This window comes from Numida meleagris, chromosome 2, assembly GCF_002078875.1.
Source record: "Numida meleagris isolate 19003 breed g44 Domestic line chromosome 2, NumMel1.0, whole genome shotgun sequence".
Lineage (NCBI taxonomy): Eukaryota > Metazoa > Chordata > Aves > Galliformes > Numididae > Numida > Numida meleagris.
Genome location: NC_034410.1, coordinates 102,461,215 through 102,478,968, shown reverse-complemented (window position 1 = coordinate 102,478,968; position 17,754 = coordinate 102,461,215). Strand labels below are relative to the sequence as shown.

General features: G+C 40.1%; 1 protein-coding gene across 8 annotated transcripts in view; it reads left to right on the top strand.

Annotated features, from left to right (window-relative positions):
• ZNF521 (zinc finger protein 521) overlaps positions 1 to 17,754 on the top strand; it is a 230,577-nt gene that overhangs the window by 11,101 nt on the left and 201,722 nt on the right. For 4 of the 8 annotated variants that reach the window (XM_021387391.1, XM_021387390.1, XM_021387394.1 and 1 more), the window contains exons 3-5: positions 5,754 to 5,816; positions 6,837 to 6,896; positions 12,401 to 12,580. In XM_021387391.1, the coding sequence (XP_021243066.1) occupies positions 5,754 to 5,816; positions 6,837 to 6,896; positions 12,401 to 12,580 (303 nt within the window). The remainder of the gene's footprint in view (positions 1 to 5,753; positions 5,817 to 6,836; positions 6,897 to 12,400; positions 12,581 to 17,754) is intronic. The other 4 variants (XM_021387397.1, XM_021387392.1, XM_021387398.1 and 1 more) reach the window with 2 other exon arrangements.

Below are 17,754 nucleotides of genomic sequence, written 5' to 3'. Positions count from 1 at the left end.
AATGTTGGTTGCATTAAAGTCTTCCATCCACGCATCAGTTGATTCAGATTGTTCTTTCTTGTGGAGCTCAGACTTTTGCAGACAGTGTAATGAATTTCCTGTTTTCTAAGCACAGTTGAAAATGCAGGCCCGTAGAAATAGCAAAAAATTCTTAATTCCCTTTGAGAGAGGAGAGTAAGAAAGCTTAAGTGATACATAACTTCAGTGTACACAGAGAAAATGCTCTTACAGCATTCCTGTTAAGTACTGGATCTGGTAACTGAGGTTTATCTTAGTGCCTTTCCTCAAAGGGACTAGTTGTCCACAGTCACCTTGTCAAAAACGAAGACCAAGTGCTTAGTTTGAAACAGGCAGGACAGCTGAACATCCTTACCCTAGAGGTAAGATTTGACTTGCAGAGACTCCCTCTTGCTTTGCTGAGACTCATCATGTTCCCAAATATGACTTGGTCCATAATCATCTCTTAGGTTGCACAATACAGAGTCTTAGTTGAGTCTGGAATTTACTTGTGGTTTATAAAAAGCTTTAGGATTCTTTGGAGAAGGGTCTCTTGGAAAATGTAACCTACTGTTCAAAGTTTACCTTAAGTAACAAAAATACAAATATATGTAGTTGTAGCCTAAGTTTGTTACAAGATATCTGGGCAGGCAAAATTAGCAGTCTGAGCAGGATTAATCCAAGGATATCCCCCATCCCCAGCTTTCAGTAGGGTTCTCCTCCTGCTCCAGGAAGGAGCGGCTTCTGCCTATTCTGCCCGCAGTGTTATGTAAAACTGGGTGTCTTCAGCTGTCACATTCGGATAACTGTCATCCTGGAGATCAAGGATGCAAAGACTATCCAAAGGATTTCTTAAGAATAATTTCTTTCCAGTTAAGTGTATTTATCATTTTTATGCTTTTGTGCTGTCTAGGAAATTATTTGAGCAAAACAATATCTTCCAACCACCGCTGTCCAATTGGGAACTCCTAATTCAGTCTTTCTACAAGAATGACATAGGGAGGAAGAAGAAAAAAAGCAGGAAAGAAAAAAAAAAAAGCTGGATGTTGGGATAGGCTAAAGAGAGAGTGCAAGAAGACGAATCCTTCCTGTAACAGGAATCTCTTGAAGAAAAGAGTAATTTCCAAATATTTAGAGAGTGTTGTTACAATGCAGGGGTGGTGGGGAGAAGTGGAAAAGAGGTATGTTGTAGCAAGAAGGAAAGCAAATCAGAAATACAAATGTTCATGTATATAATTAACAGGATTGATGTACAACTGTGGCTATGCACACTGAGCTAATCTTCAGTAGAGTTCTGGAATGCAGATATTTGAAATGTTAATATGCAAATGCCTTTTTTTTTCTAGCTCTTCTCCCACTATGCACATGAGGTACACACTTGGGAGCTAAAATAGTGATTGAGTTTCTTTCTGGGCAGCAGCTGATAGATGTACGTTGACACTGGCTATTGCTGTTCACTGCTTTCTTAGTGGTCCTGAACTTTTTTGAATGCTGGCTTTCTTTAAAGAATATTATGAAGCAGCCTGAAATGACTGTAAACTTCCAGGGTTCATCCACTGAATTGCTGCTTGCCGGTGGTGTGAGTGCGTGCTGGCATGCCGGCAGGATGAGTTGAAAGGCTGAGCCTTAAAGTGGCGGTGCCTGGGGAGAGCAGAAAGCAGAGCAAGGTGTAGCCCGAGCAGGTGAAACGTTGGCATCTGATCTGGCATTAATGCTACTCTGTAAGCTTCCTTAATTTCAGTTTGTATCTTGATCAAACCCTTAAGGAGTTAGATTTCTAAGCATGTTACTGCAAAGTATGAAACATCTTCAAAAGCTATTGAATTTAATAGAGTCAGAGGATGCTCAGCACCTCCTGTAACTGACTCTTAAATTTGCCTTCTGCCTATGTGATTAATCTGTTTAATCATCCTTAATATCTACCTGGACATGGTATCAATATGAATGTCCTCTTGTTTTTTTATGTGGCTTCACGGAGGAGAGAGAAGAAAAGAGAGATACTTCCAGAAATTACAGTAATTTGTAGGTAGTGAAATAACGGCACACAGGTTTTATTTCTGTTCTGTCTGGGTAACTCAGTAAATTGTGTATTGATTATGCTAATACAGCTAGTGTCTCTATTACTTGTCTGCAGAAATTATTCAAACATGTAGATAGAAGATGCACTTGGCAAAGTTACTGTCCTAGGAAAAATGCTTTTGTGCAAGATGGTTTTAAATTGAATTAGTGATCGTATGCTAATAACAACGTATGGATCAAGTATTGAATTATAGGAAATGCTAAGTGCAAGTTAAAATATATATATTCCAAACTTCATATCTCTGACACTCTTGGTTGCTATATTAGGTTTATTTTCACATCTCTCAAGGAATGTGTTTTAGGAAGGATAAAATCAATAGCAGTCTATTTTTATGGTTTATTTTGGAATATGTGGCTTCTCTTGCTTTGTTTAACAAGGAAGCTCAGAGACATTCGGGGCAGGTATTTTTTTTTTTTTCTTTTTAAAATTTATTAACCCACCTAGACTAGAGGAAAATAGACTTTTTTCAATTATCTTTTGCTTTTATTTCATTATGGTTTGTAATAGCTCTGAAGCTATAAATCTTAGCCAGCGTTCTCCAAAAGGCTTCCCTTTCAGTGAAAATGTCCTTTTTTCATGTTTCTAATTTTATCCATTTCTTTTCCATACAAGGTTTTTGCCAGGCATCAACCAGAAATGACTTGTGCTCTTCCTTAGCATGCTAAAGCTACATATTAACTCTTCAGTGAGAGGTTAGGTGGTAGAATATGAGTGACATTCTTCAAACTAGGAAACCTGTGTATATTTTGTACTAACTTTATAAAATAATCCTTGATAGGCCAACCATTTGTCCCGTGAAGAAACTGCAAGGAGAAGGGGTGAAATCCTCACTGATCAGCAGGTGATGCTGTGGAGCAGTCAGGAGATTAACTCTATTTTTAGGACCACTGTATGAAAATCCCCAGAGGTTTTCCTCCCAGAACTGTCTTCGATAGTACTACTTATATATATATATATATATATATATATTTACTTTAAGAGATGGAGTAGGTCTCATTGTTGATGTTCCCTAGCACAAGCATGAGAGATGCTCTGAGCTGAAGCAGGCACCGGCTGTAGCAGGCTGAAGCGTCCTAACCTTTCACATTGATGCAGCTTCAGTTTAGAGATGCATATTTGCAGGAAAATTTTAGAAACTGGTATCTGTCCAAGTCGCATGCTTTTATAATAGGAGATAGAGTTGTCATGCTGGAATTCTGTTTTCCTCTGTTGAGACAAACAAAAAAAGAAATGGCTGACCAACTCACTCTCAAGAAATGTGATGTCACAGCTGTGTTGATCTGGTCTTTTTAGAAATTTTAGTATTTGGATATCTTGGTTGATTTGTTTTTCAAAAGTACGGATTTGATGTTTTAAAGAAGAGATAAGTCAATAAAAAAGAATTTCAACATCTAACGAAATAAGTGACCTTTGGTCACAAACACGTAATTGTACAGACAAGGGATGTTGCTGCTTTCATGACAACGTTATTTTGAGTGGATCTGGAAGAGCTACTGAGCAGTAACATCGCTTACTCAGGGTCTGGATTCATAAGCTATTGTTCTGGTTTCCTGAGGCCTCTCCTTTTAGTGGTATTCTATCACGTTATCTAGAGTTTATCTTTTCTTATGCCAGAATGTGCTAAATGCTGTGCTGAAGATGGCACCCCTATGCACAATTACAGTCCTAGAGAATCACTAATTTTGACGTTTGAATTAATAACAACGCATACATGCTACTGTTTTATTTTCATATAGAGTTTGTGGTGTGTTTGTTTTTTTTTTTTAGTTACATTTCATGCTCGTGTTAGAGAATGATTTTTGGCTAGCAGTGTTCATAGCGTATCACTGTATAAGTTTTGCTTAAAGTTGCCTTTCTCTCCTGAAAGAAAATTGTTTACTTCAGGCACAGTGATGTCCCTTAAACATGAAGATCACAGTTAGGTGAGTTTAGCAGTGGTCAGTGGCTGAAATAGTATGGAACTTTTCAGGATCTTATTGCAGAGAGGCATAAAGTGCTGATTGGAGGAGCTTCTCTGCTGCTGCCAGCTGGAGCTTTCCTGGTGCAGCATACCTGTGCTGGTTGGAAGGATGGCCTAGGTTAAAGCAAAGGCAATTGAGATGCTGTTTTGTAGAGGAGTTGTGCTAATGCTAAGGTTTCCCTAATTCTGTGAATTTTGTGGGGTAGCTTTTTAAATTCCTTTTACTGTATTTCCTCCCTAAGATGAAGTTTAATTTTCCTGGCAGTTGAATATTAGCAAGTCTTTGTGCCGTGGCCTGTTGTGACCTATGTGGTTCTTTTGGGACTCAGATCTCTTTAGGAGCTTGAACAACAGCTTAGGAAGATGCTAACCACTGCCTTACTTGCTCTGATACTTGTTTCCTTTTTTTTTTTTTTAGTGTAGTAAAGACGTAGCGGACAACCTTTGTTGAAAGCAAACTTCAGCCTCACTCTGAATTTCCAGATCTCATAATAGCGGGGAAGTTTTAACCAGTTGGTTTCACAAGGCACACACTGGCATGGTTTTGCATGATAGAAGTAGACATGGGAACAATTTGTTAGGCAGTATCCACATTTGTTTTATTTCCATTTTAAGACCTAACCGTGTTGGTGCAGCTGTGAGCCAAGCATGTGTCAGTGTGCACCCTTCCCACAGCCAGTGAGTGCTGCTAGGAGAGTTGAGTATATAAAAATCAAAAGGACCAACTCTTGCATTGTGGTTTGCAAACACGTTTAAGTGGAGATCCTCTTTAAATAAGCAGAGCTTGTTTACTTCTCAGCAAATAGTGCTTGGGATTGAAGTTTCCCACTTGAGTCGGTTCTTGAGAAGTTCGTGTATGGGCACCACCTCAATTCCATCTGGAGAATTGAAAATGGTAGAGCTTTTAAATGACCTTTATGGACTGAGTTTAGAGGTAAGACCTGTGGTGGCAGGGGATTTCACTGGAAGATAACAGCTATGCCTAGCACCTGTGCTGTGGCTGATCAGTAGGTGCTGATAGCCACAATGAGTTTCCTCTTGGGGGCATGGAGTGCTAGACTCTGTAGTTCTTGAGATCATCTTTTGGATATAAATCCAAGCTAATGGTGGGCATAATCAGGGGCAGGGAGGACTGCTGCTTCAGAGGTTTTGCTGGGGGCTTTGAGGGCATCACAAAAGATTGTGTTTTTTTTTTTTTTTAATTTTACATTAGTTGTATTCATTATTTTTCTTCCTGTATAAATAAACCTTACTGATCCGCGCTTAGTGACAAATCTCTGTTTAGCTTAGCTTGTGTTTGACCACGTGTTCCCTGAAACTCTCCTTTTCCTGAGCTGCTCCCCTTGTTCCCTTTGTCTGACCTGTTTCCTTCTCTTTTGAGGGCTGCTGGGGTGACTGCTTTTGCATGACAAAGAAAAACAGGCCGCGTTGTCGGGACCCAAGTCCTGGTGGTTTTGTGGCTGCAAAACGCAAGTTCAAGTGAAACAGTCAGCTCATCAATTCTTATTTTGTGAAATATTTTACATACTCTGGGGCTTGGGGAAACTTTATCAGATCTCTGTTGATGTAAGAAGAGTGTGCATACTAGCCACAACTCCGGGATAGAGAGAAAGCTTGTTTAGAGTCCTTCATGATATTGAACTTGACTCTTTCTTATGTATTTCGGGTTTCTGGTATCCTAAGAGTGTCCTTATGAAAACTGGTGTTTTTTTCTAGAAACCCAGATTCTAGAAACAACCAATTGTATGAAGCCTTGGGGTTGGCGGAGGAGGAAAAGAGGTACTTGTGGAGTGTGTATGCATATTTCTTCTTTTGAATATGTGCCTAGATTTAAATGTCTTGCACTCTGTTATCCCAGGGACCAGGAAAAGGCCCCCAAAGCTTTGGATTTTAACTCAGTTGCATGATTATTTGTTGAGGCCTGAATTCTTGAAAGTGGAAATGCTGTAGAAGTGCAATCTTTCCCCTTTCAGCTTTTTCCCCTGTGGAGGGAGAAAGAATTCTTTTCTCTCTGCTGCTCCCTAACTCAAAGACCTCAGTCTATTGGAGAATAAAAGGGAAACGGTTCTGCCTTCCCTTGCTTTGACTTTGGAGAGTCAATCTTACTTAGGCATCATATCAGAGCATACCAGAACAGCTCTCTAATTTTTCAAAATAGCAGCAGAATGGCTCTTGTTAGGTTCACTCTGGCCCAACAAGTTCTGAATAGTGAATCTGACAAGAATTGTATTGTTTTTAGTTCTACTGCTCTGGAAAGCTGTGAGCCAAGGGAAAGATGCTGGCATGGTGTATACAGTAAAACAGCATGGGGTTAGTTCTCCTTTGCAAGGCTGTCTGCACTGCTGAGATGCTTGCTACTGAATATAGGATTATTATTATTTTTTTAAAAGCTTATGTATGAATTAGTACACACCTCTCCCGTCTGCCAGGAGAAGGCTTTCTCTTATCCGTGCCGAATGAGTGAGGAGAATCTTAAAGCCCAGCGTTATTCCCTCATTTACTTCCAAAATCAAATACAGTAGAGCACACTGAAGGCGTATCCTAGAGGAAACTCAATTTGTTTTTTAAGGCACGAAACCTATTTGGTCACTCTGCCCTCGGACGTGTAGCTTCCCTAAAGCAGTGTATTCTGTGTGCACTTTGCAGTGGACCTGTATCAGCTTTTCTTGGCTGTGTTGTACAAGCATTGCTGGCTTTCAGAACTGAAGCTGGTGTAAAGGCACTTGAAACCCTTCAGCTACCTGCCTAACATGTTTTGTTTTGTTTTGTTTTTGTTTTGTTTACCTTTTTTTCTGACAGTAGAAGAAAATGAAACAGAGGACCTGCAGGCAGGTGTGGGACACACAGCCGCACAGACTGGTAATGCCGAATTCCTTCATTAGTGTTTGATTACTGTTTGACAACAGTGTGAGGGATTTTTGTATCGGGGTGATTTTGCAAATCCTATATTTCCCCCTCCTTGGTTTCAGCCTGGAATGCATTTTAGGGGTTTGCGATGGAAGGTAGCATTTCTCTCCTCCTTGCTTTTCAGTTCCTGAGAATTAGAAATTCTACCTCTTGTAGCTCAAGACAGTGGTGATGAGATGCTTCAGGAAGTCCAGCATGCTTTTCTTTTTGTTGTTGCCAGAAATAATCCTCCTCTATGTCCCCCACATAAACCCCCACCCTATGCCATTGCAGATGAACTTAAATATTCATTCCAAGCTATTTTCATGTTTGTAAAATATGTGGATAAGGGTCGTTTCTTTTATTTATTTATTTGTATAATTTCTTACCAGTCAGGGATCCTTTGTTTGAAGTCAGTGGAGTAGGGTGGACAAAGCTGTTGTTTGAGTCAGGTTCATGGGAGATGTTTCATTAACAATCATGGAGAAATAATTGTTAATTCTCTATAACAATGAGGGCTCTTGAATTTTCTTAATTTCATTTGATTCTGAGAATTCAAGGGGGGCTTGGTATTCAAACAGCCTTTGGTACTGGCTTACAGAAGTTCATCTGAAAAGCAGGAGTGCCTCTTCTGACCAGTCTCATTCATTCAGCTGAGGTCACCTTTTGGAGTAAGGGATGTTCCTAGAAGGCCACTGACCTCAGAGTAGGTAACATGCTTGAGGACAGTTGAGATTATTGCTCTCAGGAAGGTGAAGAATGCAGTTATTTTTGTGGTCAGCTGAGACACTTTGTATTTCTGTTGTGTTCGTGTTCTACAGGTTTTTGTTTTGTGCCTTTCCTAGGTTCTAGTAGCTCTGTGCAAAAACCACATTTAAAAAATGAGTTTTCTGCTTTTTATTTTATTTTTTTAAGGAAAATGTCTCAAATTCTTCCGAATGTACTTATGTCTCCACTTAGCTATGTGTGAGCCTGGGTGAGGGGGAGAGGGGAAAGAGAAAACACACTTGTACTCCTACGAACACACTGATTTGAAGAAATAGAGTACTGTGAAACTGGAGATCAGTATGACAAGGAATGGTTGCTTTTCTGCGTTTTTTTTCCCTTAAAATAATTTTCAGTGGTTACATTGTCTCACTAGTTATTTATGTCCCATCCTGTCCAGTGTTGTTCTCTCTCTCTGTTAAGAGGCGAGGTTTAACATTCTGTTTTTCTCTGTAGCAAGAGTGTAATGCCGATGTTGAAAACAAAACCCCTTCTGATAGAGCGAGCAGTACAGAGGGCCCACTTTGTATACGCACTGCCAGAAGTTTTTATAGTAATACTTTGTATCTAAGCTCTGGCTCTAACCATTAAATGTGCTTTTTATAGAGTACCAAGTTATAAATGTAGTGCAGCTACGGCATATTAATCTTACTGCAGAAATTTAATGAGGCAGTTGTTTTGCGATGGACACTATTGGGAGCAGAGAGCGACAGAGTTTTACTTTACCACTGAGCTGAAGAAATATTCCTTGCCTGGTAATAATTATAGCCACATGATCTTAGTTTTCCTTTCTTTTGCCAGCACTTTTCCATGCAGAAGTGGCTTGGAAGGAGGTCCACTGCAAGGCAGGGAAATGGGTTGGAAAGCGGGCTGTTTTCTTGGTAGTTTGATGTTTAGCTATGGGTTCTCATAGCTCAGGCAGAAGTATGTAAGATGAGTTTCAAGAATACAGTTAGTCTTTGCCAGTTCACCAAGATGGCTTTTAGATATTCATTACTTTTACTTGACTTTTATATGGGTTATAAAAAGTAAATGTGGTGAAACCTCATTTTTACATGGGCAGAATAGAATTTTTGCTGGTTGGCCTTAAACCACTCCCATACTTGAAATTAATTGAAGTCCATGGCTTTATTGCTTCCAACGCTTCTAAGCCAATGTGATTTTTCATTTTCCCCAAAGTTGCAGTTTTATTAGACCAAGTTACAGCAATAACATCCCTCATGAGGAGGAGGAAGAAGGGATAGGGAGAACCACCTGCCAGGGAACACAGTAATGAGAAAATCATACTTCTTTTAATTTCCATTTATAAATAATGTTATCATAATCAGTAACAGAATACAATTGTTCTTTTTCTTCTTTTTTTTTCTTAAGTGCCTTAATAGGCTGAATTTATTTCTGTTCCAAAAATACAACCTTTCTTTCCATATCAGATAATTTTGAATGATAGCTGCAGATGGAGCTGGTGTGTGTATTGTTGCTGATGTGTGTTAAAAATTTTCAGTAAGTCTCTGAAATGGGGAAGGGAAGCCTCTGGAAATGACAGTGGTGTTTGCAGATATTGGGAAAGGTAATCCTATTGTCAAGCCAGTCTTTGTTGAGGGAGTTGTCTGTGGTAGTTGCAGATATGTAGGAGAAAGAAATGTGAGAGATGATTGACATCCTGTAGTTCATATGTGAGCATGAGCTTTAAACAGGAGGTTACACAGAAAGTATAGATGGCTGCACATTGCATTTCTAATGTGCATTTTATTCTAGACTTTCAAAAGAGGAGCACAAGTAAGGCAGCTTATCCTCAGGTTAAGTAATCATTTAGGGTTAGAACAGCTCTTGATAGAAGCCGTGTGTTGTTGCAGCAGAAAAGCAGTCTATTCACTAGGCGTCTCTCTTTAAATACCACCTTCTTTCTGAGGTGACAACTTTTCATGGAAGCGAATTGTGGTGGAAATTCATTCGTGGAGAGGGGCTGAGACTGCCAGAACTCGTTTCACAAAGCTGTCGCAGGCTAAACTTGAACCTATGTCCCAGAGGGTCCCACTTAAGTGTTGACCTAAAAACAAATGTGCCAGTTGGCTAGAGCATGTATTCTGAAGTCACAGCAGAAGGGAATAAGCTTGACTGACTTCTGTCCCTGTAGAGTTTATATCTGCAAATGCAGAAGGAGAAGCAAAACATTTATTAGACTTAAAATGATTCTAATTTTAATAACTGGTCTCTAAGTAGGAAGCTTTAAATGGAGTGATTCTTCGGGCTTTTGTGCACTAAGGGGTGCTTGTGCATACGTGTGTGTGTGTGCTGCTGAATTCCTGTAAAGTACAAGTGCTCCTGAATAATAAGTCTGGAGAATTCCCTCCCCTCCCTTTTCTTTCCTTCAGCATTGTACTTAAAGCAGAGTCAGACACTACCCTTATTTTAAAACAAACAGGTCTGTAAACTTTATGTGCAGCATTTAAATACTCATGTTAAAATTCAAACCCAGATCCCACATCTCCCTGAGTGCTGTCAGTTTTATGAGATGAAACTGGGAGCTTGAGCTGAACAACTAATAGCATGCGATGTGCACATGCTGCCTTCCAACAAGTGCTTAATGATGTTGGGTCAGTTTGCAACAGTTAAGACAATTATTTCTTTTTCTGAGCTGCTAAGAACCCAGTGATGTTCTAAGGACTTCTATTAAAGTTGCAAAACATCTTGGAAAACTAAGTGTCAGTGTGAGTTATTTAGATTCGCTTAGGGCATTTAAAAATAGCTACACCATCAAGCCCTCGTGCTTGATTAGCATCCCTTTTTGCTTTGTAAAAGTGCAGACTGCTCCTTTATTGGGAAGCTGCTGCCCAAGTTGAAGTCTTTATGCTTGCAAGAACCTTGTGAGTGTCACACAAAGATCGTGATCTGGGTGCACAGCAAGTATGTTTTTGCCTTAGGAACATGTTTTTTATTTTTAAAATTAATCTGGTTTTCCTCTGTAATATAACTCCTTTAAAAATAAATTCCGCCCTTTACCCTGTCAAAGAAATTCCTCGGTTTTGATCACATGAGCCACATAGCATGAGGAAGGCTTCCTGACGTGGGCCTCTTCCAGTTTGTGCTGTGGGTCTGTCTGCATCTGAACAGCTGAGGGCAGGGGTGCAGCAGTGTGGCCCAGAGGACGAAGGAAGATTGGGGAGCCCTGACCCTTGTGAAAGACGGCAGAATGTCCACGCTCTGCACACAGGGCAGACCTGCAATGGCTGTGTCCACATCACTGCAGGGTGCTGGCAGAGGACTTTAGAGTGGAATCCCCCTCCTCCTCCTCACCCCATCCCTGTTCTAATATGAACGTAGTGGTAGCACATTTTGGTTACTCTGTTCTCATGTAACTGTGTGTCATCCTAACCAATTGCACCACTCGCTGAAGCGGGTCCACAGGCACCACCGTGCTATCACTGTGGATACAGAGCCTGCTCCCAGCTTCTCTCTGACTTGGCTAAAGAGCAGAACATCTTAAGACGCACTTGCACAATCCCCTGTCATTATGTGAGTTTATCCTTGTTTGCTAAAATGACCCATCTCAGTCTCAGCTCTCAAATAAAAGGAAAAATGAGGAGGCCGAAAAGGAGAAGGGAAGAGTGGTGAAACGCTTGCATTCCTTTTGTTGGAATGTACACAACCATTTTTCTTCTGCATTTCACTTGTTGTACTGTGGTTCCCAAGGAAAAACAAAGTTAAGTGCCAGCTTGCTTTATTAGGGAAGGCAGATGGTTTTATTTCTGTCTTTGAAGGAAGCTTTTAGTGAAGTGGGCGAAAAGTCAGGAGCAGTTAAATCTACTCTGTTCCTCAGAAGAGGAGGAAAAGTTCTAGATTTTGTGTTACCTCACTTTGCAGTGGTCAGCAGCAGAACTGAGGCAGTGCAGTGAGTTGTGTGGCTTCTCTGTGGAGGACACAGGGGTGAGTGAGAACGTTTCTTCCAGTTTAAGAGTTTCAGCTGGGTTCAGAATTGCTACTCTGAGGCTGGAGCTGTCCTGCTGTCCTCCAAATACTTGTTAACACGTCAAACAGACAAAGCTCTCCTTGTGCACCATTTGGATTTTACAGTAGTTAGTTTCCAGTTTTTCATGATCTGACAAATGCAGGAACTTTGGGTTTGTCCTAAGTTAAGTTCAAAGCACATATAAAGTTTTGACCCAGGGTCTCGTCTTTCTGGGGCAGTTTGTGTCAAGTAGCACAGTGAAGGAGTGTTGGAGTGGGTTGCAAAATAAAGATTAATTTTGTCTTTATGTAAATCAGATGTGTTAGTCTCTTAATTCCACTAGTTTCCTGTGAAATGCTGTAGTTACCAGTGAAAAGAAGTTACTGCACACTCATTGATTTGATTTTTCTTCTAATTGAAAACTAATTCGGTAGGTGGTTTATCCTTTCTTATAATGATCAAAGCAGCTTCTGTGGCTCTGATAAAATTGACAAACCTAACATTGAAGCATGGAAGAACTGCTCGAGTGAGAAGTGCTGCATTTGTGGGAACGGAAGAGAAATTTTCCTTTCATCGAGATTAGAAAAAAGATTAATGAATAAAACTCCTTTGCTTATTTAGCAATAAAATCTACAGCATTATGCAGGCTTGTGCCAAATGTGTTTCTTCTCATCCTTACGATAAGAAAACTACCTTGATTTCTTTTTTCTTTCTTAAAAGGTTCTCTGCTTAGATGCCTGAGGTCATGGTCTTGATTTTCTTTCAGACCCTAACTGTAAACTAGAAGACAAGACAGAAGATGGAGAAGTGTTAGACTGTAAGAAAAGGCCGGATGAAGGGGAGGAGTTGGAAGAAGAAGCTGTGCACAGCTGTGACAGCTGCCTCCAGGTGTTTGAGTCACTGAGTGATATCACAGAACACAAGATTAATCAATGTCAACTGACAGGTAAACAATACTTCTCACTTTGTGGCTTCTTGCACTGTTCTGTTTCTGATTCCCGTTTTCTGCTTCTGATCTCCCTCCTCCTTTCTCAGCTATTTTACTCCTGCACTTGAACGCTGAGAGGTGAGAGCTTTATAAACATGTTCTGGGACAGTGTTATACTGTAAATAGGGCACTATAAATTTCCTTCATACTGAAGGATGTACGGATAATTACTGCATTGTCACTGTATTTAAAGTGTGCTTTAGCTGTCTGTGTGCCCGGTTCGTATTGTCCTCTACAACTTTCCATGTTTGCTTATATGAGTATTTTCCTCAGTCACTTGTGAACACAGAGGGTGTTTGTAAATGGGGTTTAAGTACAGTTGCATAACAGATGAATTTACACAATGGCGTGTTGTAGATCTGGGCTGGATGTTGCTTTAGTTTACTATGATAAATACAAATAACTGCAAGTGACTGTACAATAATCAGTAACTGAAAGTACGGAGGAATTAAACACATTGACAGAGAGAAAATGAAATCTTAGTCCTAGTCATGGAGAAAAACTGAGTGGTGATTTGAATACTGCTGAGCTGAATAGAGTTGAGTGAATGAACCTGTAGCTGACCAGAGGTCCCCTCTGAAATGACTGTATACAGCCCCCTCATGTAGAAATCGTATGAAATCTGCTGAAATAGTTTTGCTTTTAAGGCTTAGTAGCTCTTTCAGTGATATGTGCTGTAAGTCCAAGTAGATCAACAGAAGGACATTCATAACAGTAGGACGCATTATTAATTAGATGACACTTTAGTTTTGGCCGCTACAATGTGAAATGTATTTCTTGTGCAATGCTGTTATGATAAAAGCTTTTCATTATTAGAACATTGTAAACAAGGAAAGGCATCCTTCCCATTTGGGAATGCTTTAAGAGAGTGTGCGCATGCTCATGTTTGGAGAGCTTTCCAGGTTATCTTGGTTCCAGTAGATCCATAGGCTTGGTCCTGAGAGGATGACTTAAAGTTCAAGTAGCTGTGCTGCTGTTGGGGGTGAAGTACAAAAAGAAGGTGATCAGAAGAGGAATAAGTAGATGGGAGCTGAAGGGAAATTGACAAAATAATGCAAATTTGCCAAAACAGTTTTAATCCCAACTTCAAATCACAGAAGATGGAGATCTGCTGTAGCAAGAAATGCATGCTTTTGTTAATATAGTTATTTGCCTTTTCTTGCTTTTAAAATCTTATAACTTCAGGTACAGTCAGCTTAGTCATAATCACTTCTGCAGACTTCTAGAATGCCTTTCTCTATATTGCTGATGGTTTCAGTCAGTATGGGTGTTCTCCTTGGACTTTAAAATACTCTTGACATTTTCCTATCCTTTTGTTTACACCTTTCTTCTTTCTTTTGCTCTCTCTGTTTTGAAAAACAGGTGGTTTCAGCTTGTCTCTTCTTTCCCTCTCTCAGGAGGCCTTCCCATTTCCACCCATCCACCGGATCTCCCCTTTACTACCTCTGATCCCACTTATTCATCCCCATGTTTTTCACTTTAATGCGATATAGCAGTTTCTCCTTTCTGGGTAGTTACCGCTTTCCCTCTATACCAGAAATTGGATTTCTTCTTCCAAGTGGGTTCTCTGCTTTAATGCTGCAGTCAGAATGCTCTGACAAGTACTTGCACAGTTGGATTGGGAAATTGAAGAAAAAAGGGGAAAAGGAGCAGTAGGTAGGAAGAGATCTGGAGCACTGCTCCTGAAAACATCCATTCTTGTGCAGAATTGCAGTGCTAAATGAGAGTGAAAACAAGAACACTGGATTAGTCAATTTGGGGTGAACATGTAAAGGCAGGAAAATATGTATGGTATCACAGAGTGGGGGCTGAAAATTAATCCAGAAGAAAATTAAAAATACCTTTGCCTCTCTTTTAAGTAAACTTGTGTTAGTGAATGAGTAGAGATCAGACTGCTGGAAAGCTAATGAAGTGAATAAAAGCCTGAGCTGTGGATGCTTCTGGACTACCAAGTTGACAAAAAGCCAATTTTTCTCTGTTTCCAAAAATGAATACCCAAAATACCCCTTTAAGTTGAGAAAAATGTCTGTATGGAATGGCCAAAGCTGATGTTTCCCTTTTTCTCCAGCAAAAGAATATTAAACAGGTGGCTAATGACATGAATTCAATCCAGGGTCTGAAGTTGCATGTATGCCCTAATAACAAGAATACAACATTTATAATAAACCTCGTCCTTTCAGTTTGTTGTTTGTTTGTTTTTTAGTTAATCAGTGACAAACAGTTGCCAGACAAGCAGCTTACCTTTTTCTTCTGAAGCACAGTAAATATTTGACAAAATAAAGCTTGCTTTTAGAATTTTAGGCGGTCTCTTTGGATTCTTGCCTTTTTCTTGGACTTCCGTCAGTGCCTTTGGGTGCCATGCTCAGATGAAAAGCTTTCAAAAAAAAGTACTGCCATGAAAGGGATTGTACCTCCTTTTCTTATCACAGTCTTTCTGAAGCAACAGGATGTTACATTATTGCTCTGGTTCTCTCCCTTTGGAAGAGGGCCTGTGAAACTAGCAGACACCCTAAGCTATTTTTCAGTTGTTAATTTCTAAAGAACGGCGAGAGGTTTACAAAAATTGCCTGTGTAATATGTGGAGGAGGGCAGATTGCATTATCTATCCTGATGTATGATCTTTCCAGTGTGGGCCTTGTCTCAGGGACTGAAGAGTCACCTAGACTGTTTAGAAAGCTTCCCATTTGTTTAAAAAATGCCAGGGCTGCCAGCCTCCCGAGTTTGGAGAGCTTCAGAACTCAGATGTGAACTTTGAGCAAGAAGCTGTGGCTTGTCTAGATCTTGCTGAGCTTCGGAGGTACTCTCTGAGATGCTTAGGGAGCTGCACTGTATGCAAGAATTTGTGAACTGTGCTTATTGACCTAGTTGTGGGGTTATTTTCCATAGAGATATACTAGGAAGAGCAACAATGAAATTGGTGGAACATACAGGAACGCATAACAATGGCTTGAAACACCTTTTAGTAAATCCCTGGAGTGTGAAATATGAGAGCTGAGTGTCAGAGTGTCTTGGCTGACCCTAATTCTCCCAGCCTGCTACCATGCTTGAGAATGGGGCTTTCCGTTGTAGGTTCTCAAATTTATACTGAGGCTTCTAGTTTTGTGTGTTCTGCTTCAGGAGGAGGAATGGAATTGCTCTCAAAGTGACAGTCATCATCACCTATTCAGGGCATAGCGGAAGATAAGAGATACTTTACAACCCAGTGAGATTTAGCTCTCAGGGTCTTGAGTTGCTGTCCTCTTGCAGATTTTTTCAAGGGAGAAGAAAAGAAGTTCTCCCCGACTGGTTCCTTCCTGTAATCTGCTATTTGAATTGAACCCGTGTTCTTTTTCTAGTGGAGGGCATTGCTGATCTTTCATTCTAATGTGCGTGCTATTGATCTTTTCAATTTGGGTCTGATCCAATATCCACTGAAGTCAATGAAAAGGTTCCCATTGACTGCAGTGGGGGATGGAACAGGCCCTTTGTGAGCGATTTAGTGATATTTTTTTGCTATCTGAAATTCTTGTACTAAGGCTTTCTGAAAAGGTGATGATTTATTTATGTTAATTGCTGACAAATCTTGTGATGTTTGTGAAATACAGATAATGGATAAAGGGGAGGACAAGTTTTTAAAAAAATTTCTTTGCAGTACTTACAGTCGCTGACAGATAAGATGCTGTACTATATTAATTTAGTCATTGCAAATGATTGGCAATAAAAATATGGTTTTAATAGTGTTTCTCTCTGAAGTTAATGCTTTTCTCATTCTATCCTTCCTGCAGTATTTCCATTTAGTAACTCATGAATCACTTGCACATTGTCATCCTCGAAATTGTGTACCTAAGTAAACGACTCAGTATGATAATGAATCTTATGTCCTTCTAGTACAAGACAATTTGGATCCCACTGTTGGACTGTGCATGCAGGATCAAATGTGGTGCACTACTGATAAACCTTCAACTTCACTTTCTCTCTTGTCTCGTGGAGAGAAATTGGAAAAAAAAAAAAAACCTTTTGCATTTCTGGTATATAACCTGTTATGGGGCACAATTTGTCACACGCTTGCTCTAATCTTTTTCTTCACTTACAATCTCCTTTCCCTGCACAATGCTTTGTGCTGTTTGTTTCACCTTTCTGTCCAAACCCTAGGGGCTGTACTCTAGGATGTCTTCCCTGTGTAGGTGAGAACTGCCTTTCCTCTGTTTGGCACTGTATGTTCACAGACATTCACTGTCATTGAGATTGATTCTCTTGAAGATCCTGCAGGGTGCTTTGGAATCAGAAGTTGTAATAAGAGCCATATTAGAAAAAAGAGCATCCTATGGTGCTGCTTTGCACTCAATCAATTGTGCAGTGAATATGCCAGTCTAGTTGGTTGACTTGTTGAATAGCTCAACAGTGATGAAGGTGTTGGTACACAACAGACTGCTAACCTGAATGTCAGTAAACCTAGTGCACGTTATGTAACTTCCCTACTAGCCCCACTGGCATAGCAAGTTGTAAAACTTGTCTGAAAGCAGGCTACTGAATCATATGCAGCCCTAGTTTCCATACTAAGGATGTTCTGAAGGAAAATACATAAGCTGTTTCTCCGTTGGGGATGTTTATTTTACCTTTAGGTGATTAGATAGACCTAGTTTTATGCTTTGGGCTCTGGCTTAGTGTTGGAGATTTGACAGGTTGAGTAAGTTTATCAGGCAGAGTTGAGTCATTGATGTTGTTGCCTTCCTTGTTTCTGATGCTGAAAATGTTACTTGTTACTGCTGTGAATCCCATGCCAAATGAGGAGATACAGTTCCACTCTCTAGCTGTGGTCAGAGGGTCCCCTCACATACCATCTGAAAAGATTCCCAGCAGGTATATTGGGTACCAGTTATTCTGGGTGCTCCTTTCCATCAGCATTGGAGTACCAGTAGGCTGGTAACTTCTGGCAGAGTCAGTATTTCTGTATTTCTGATTATGATCATAATTATCTTTCATGGGCATAGTCCCCTTGCATGGTCAATAAACAGATCATTATCTTCTTGTATGTATAAAGGCAAGAGGTTGTGCTCCCTAACAACTTCAGAGAAAGTGTGCATGACGAGTAATCATGGGCTTACCAAACAGAAGGTAACAGACATTCCTCTGTAATGGTTTCATTCTCTTCC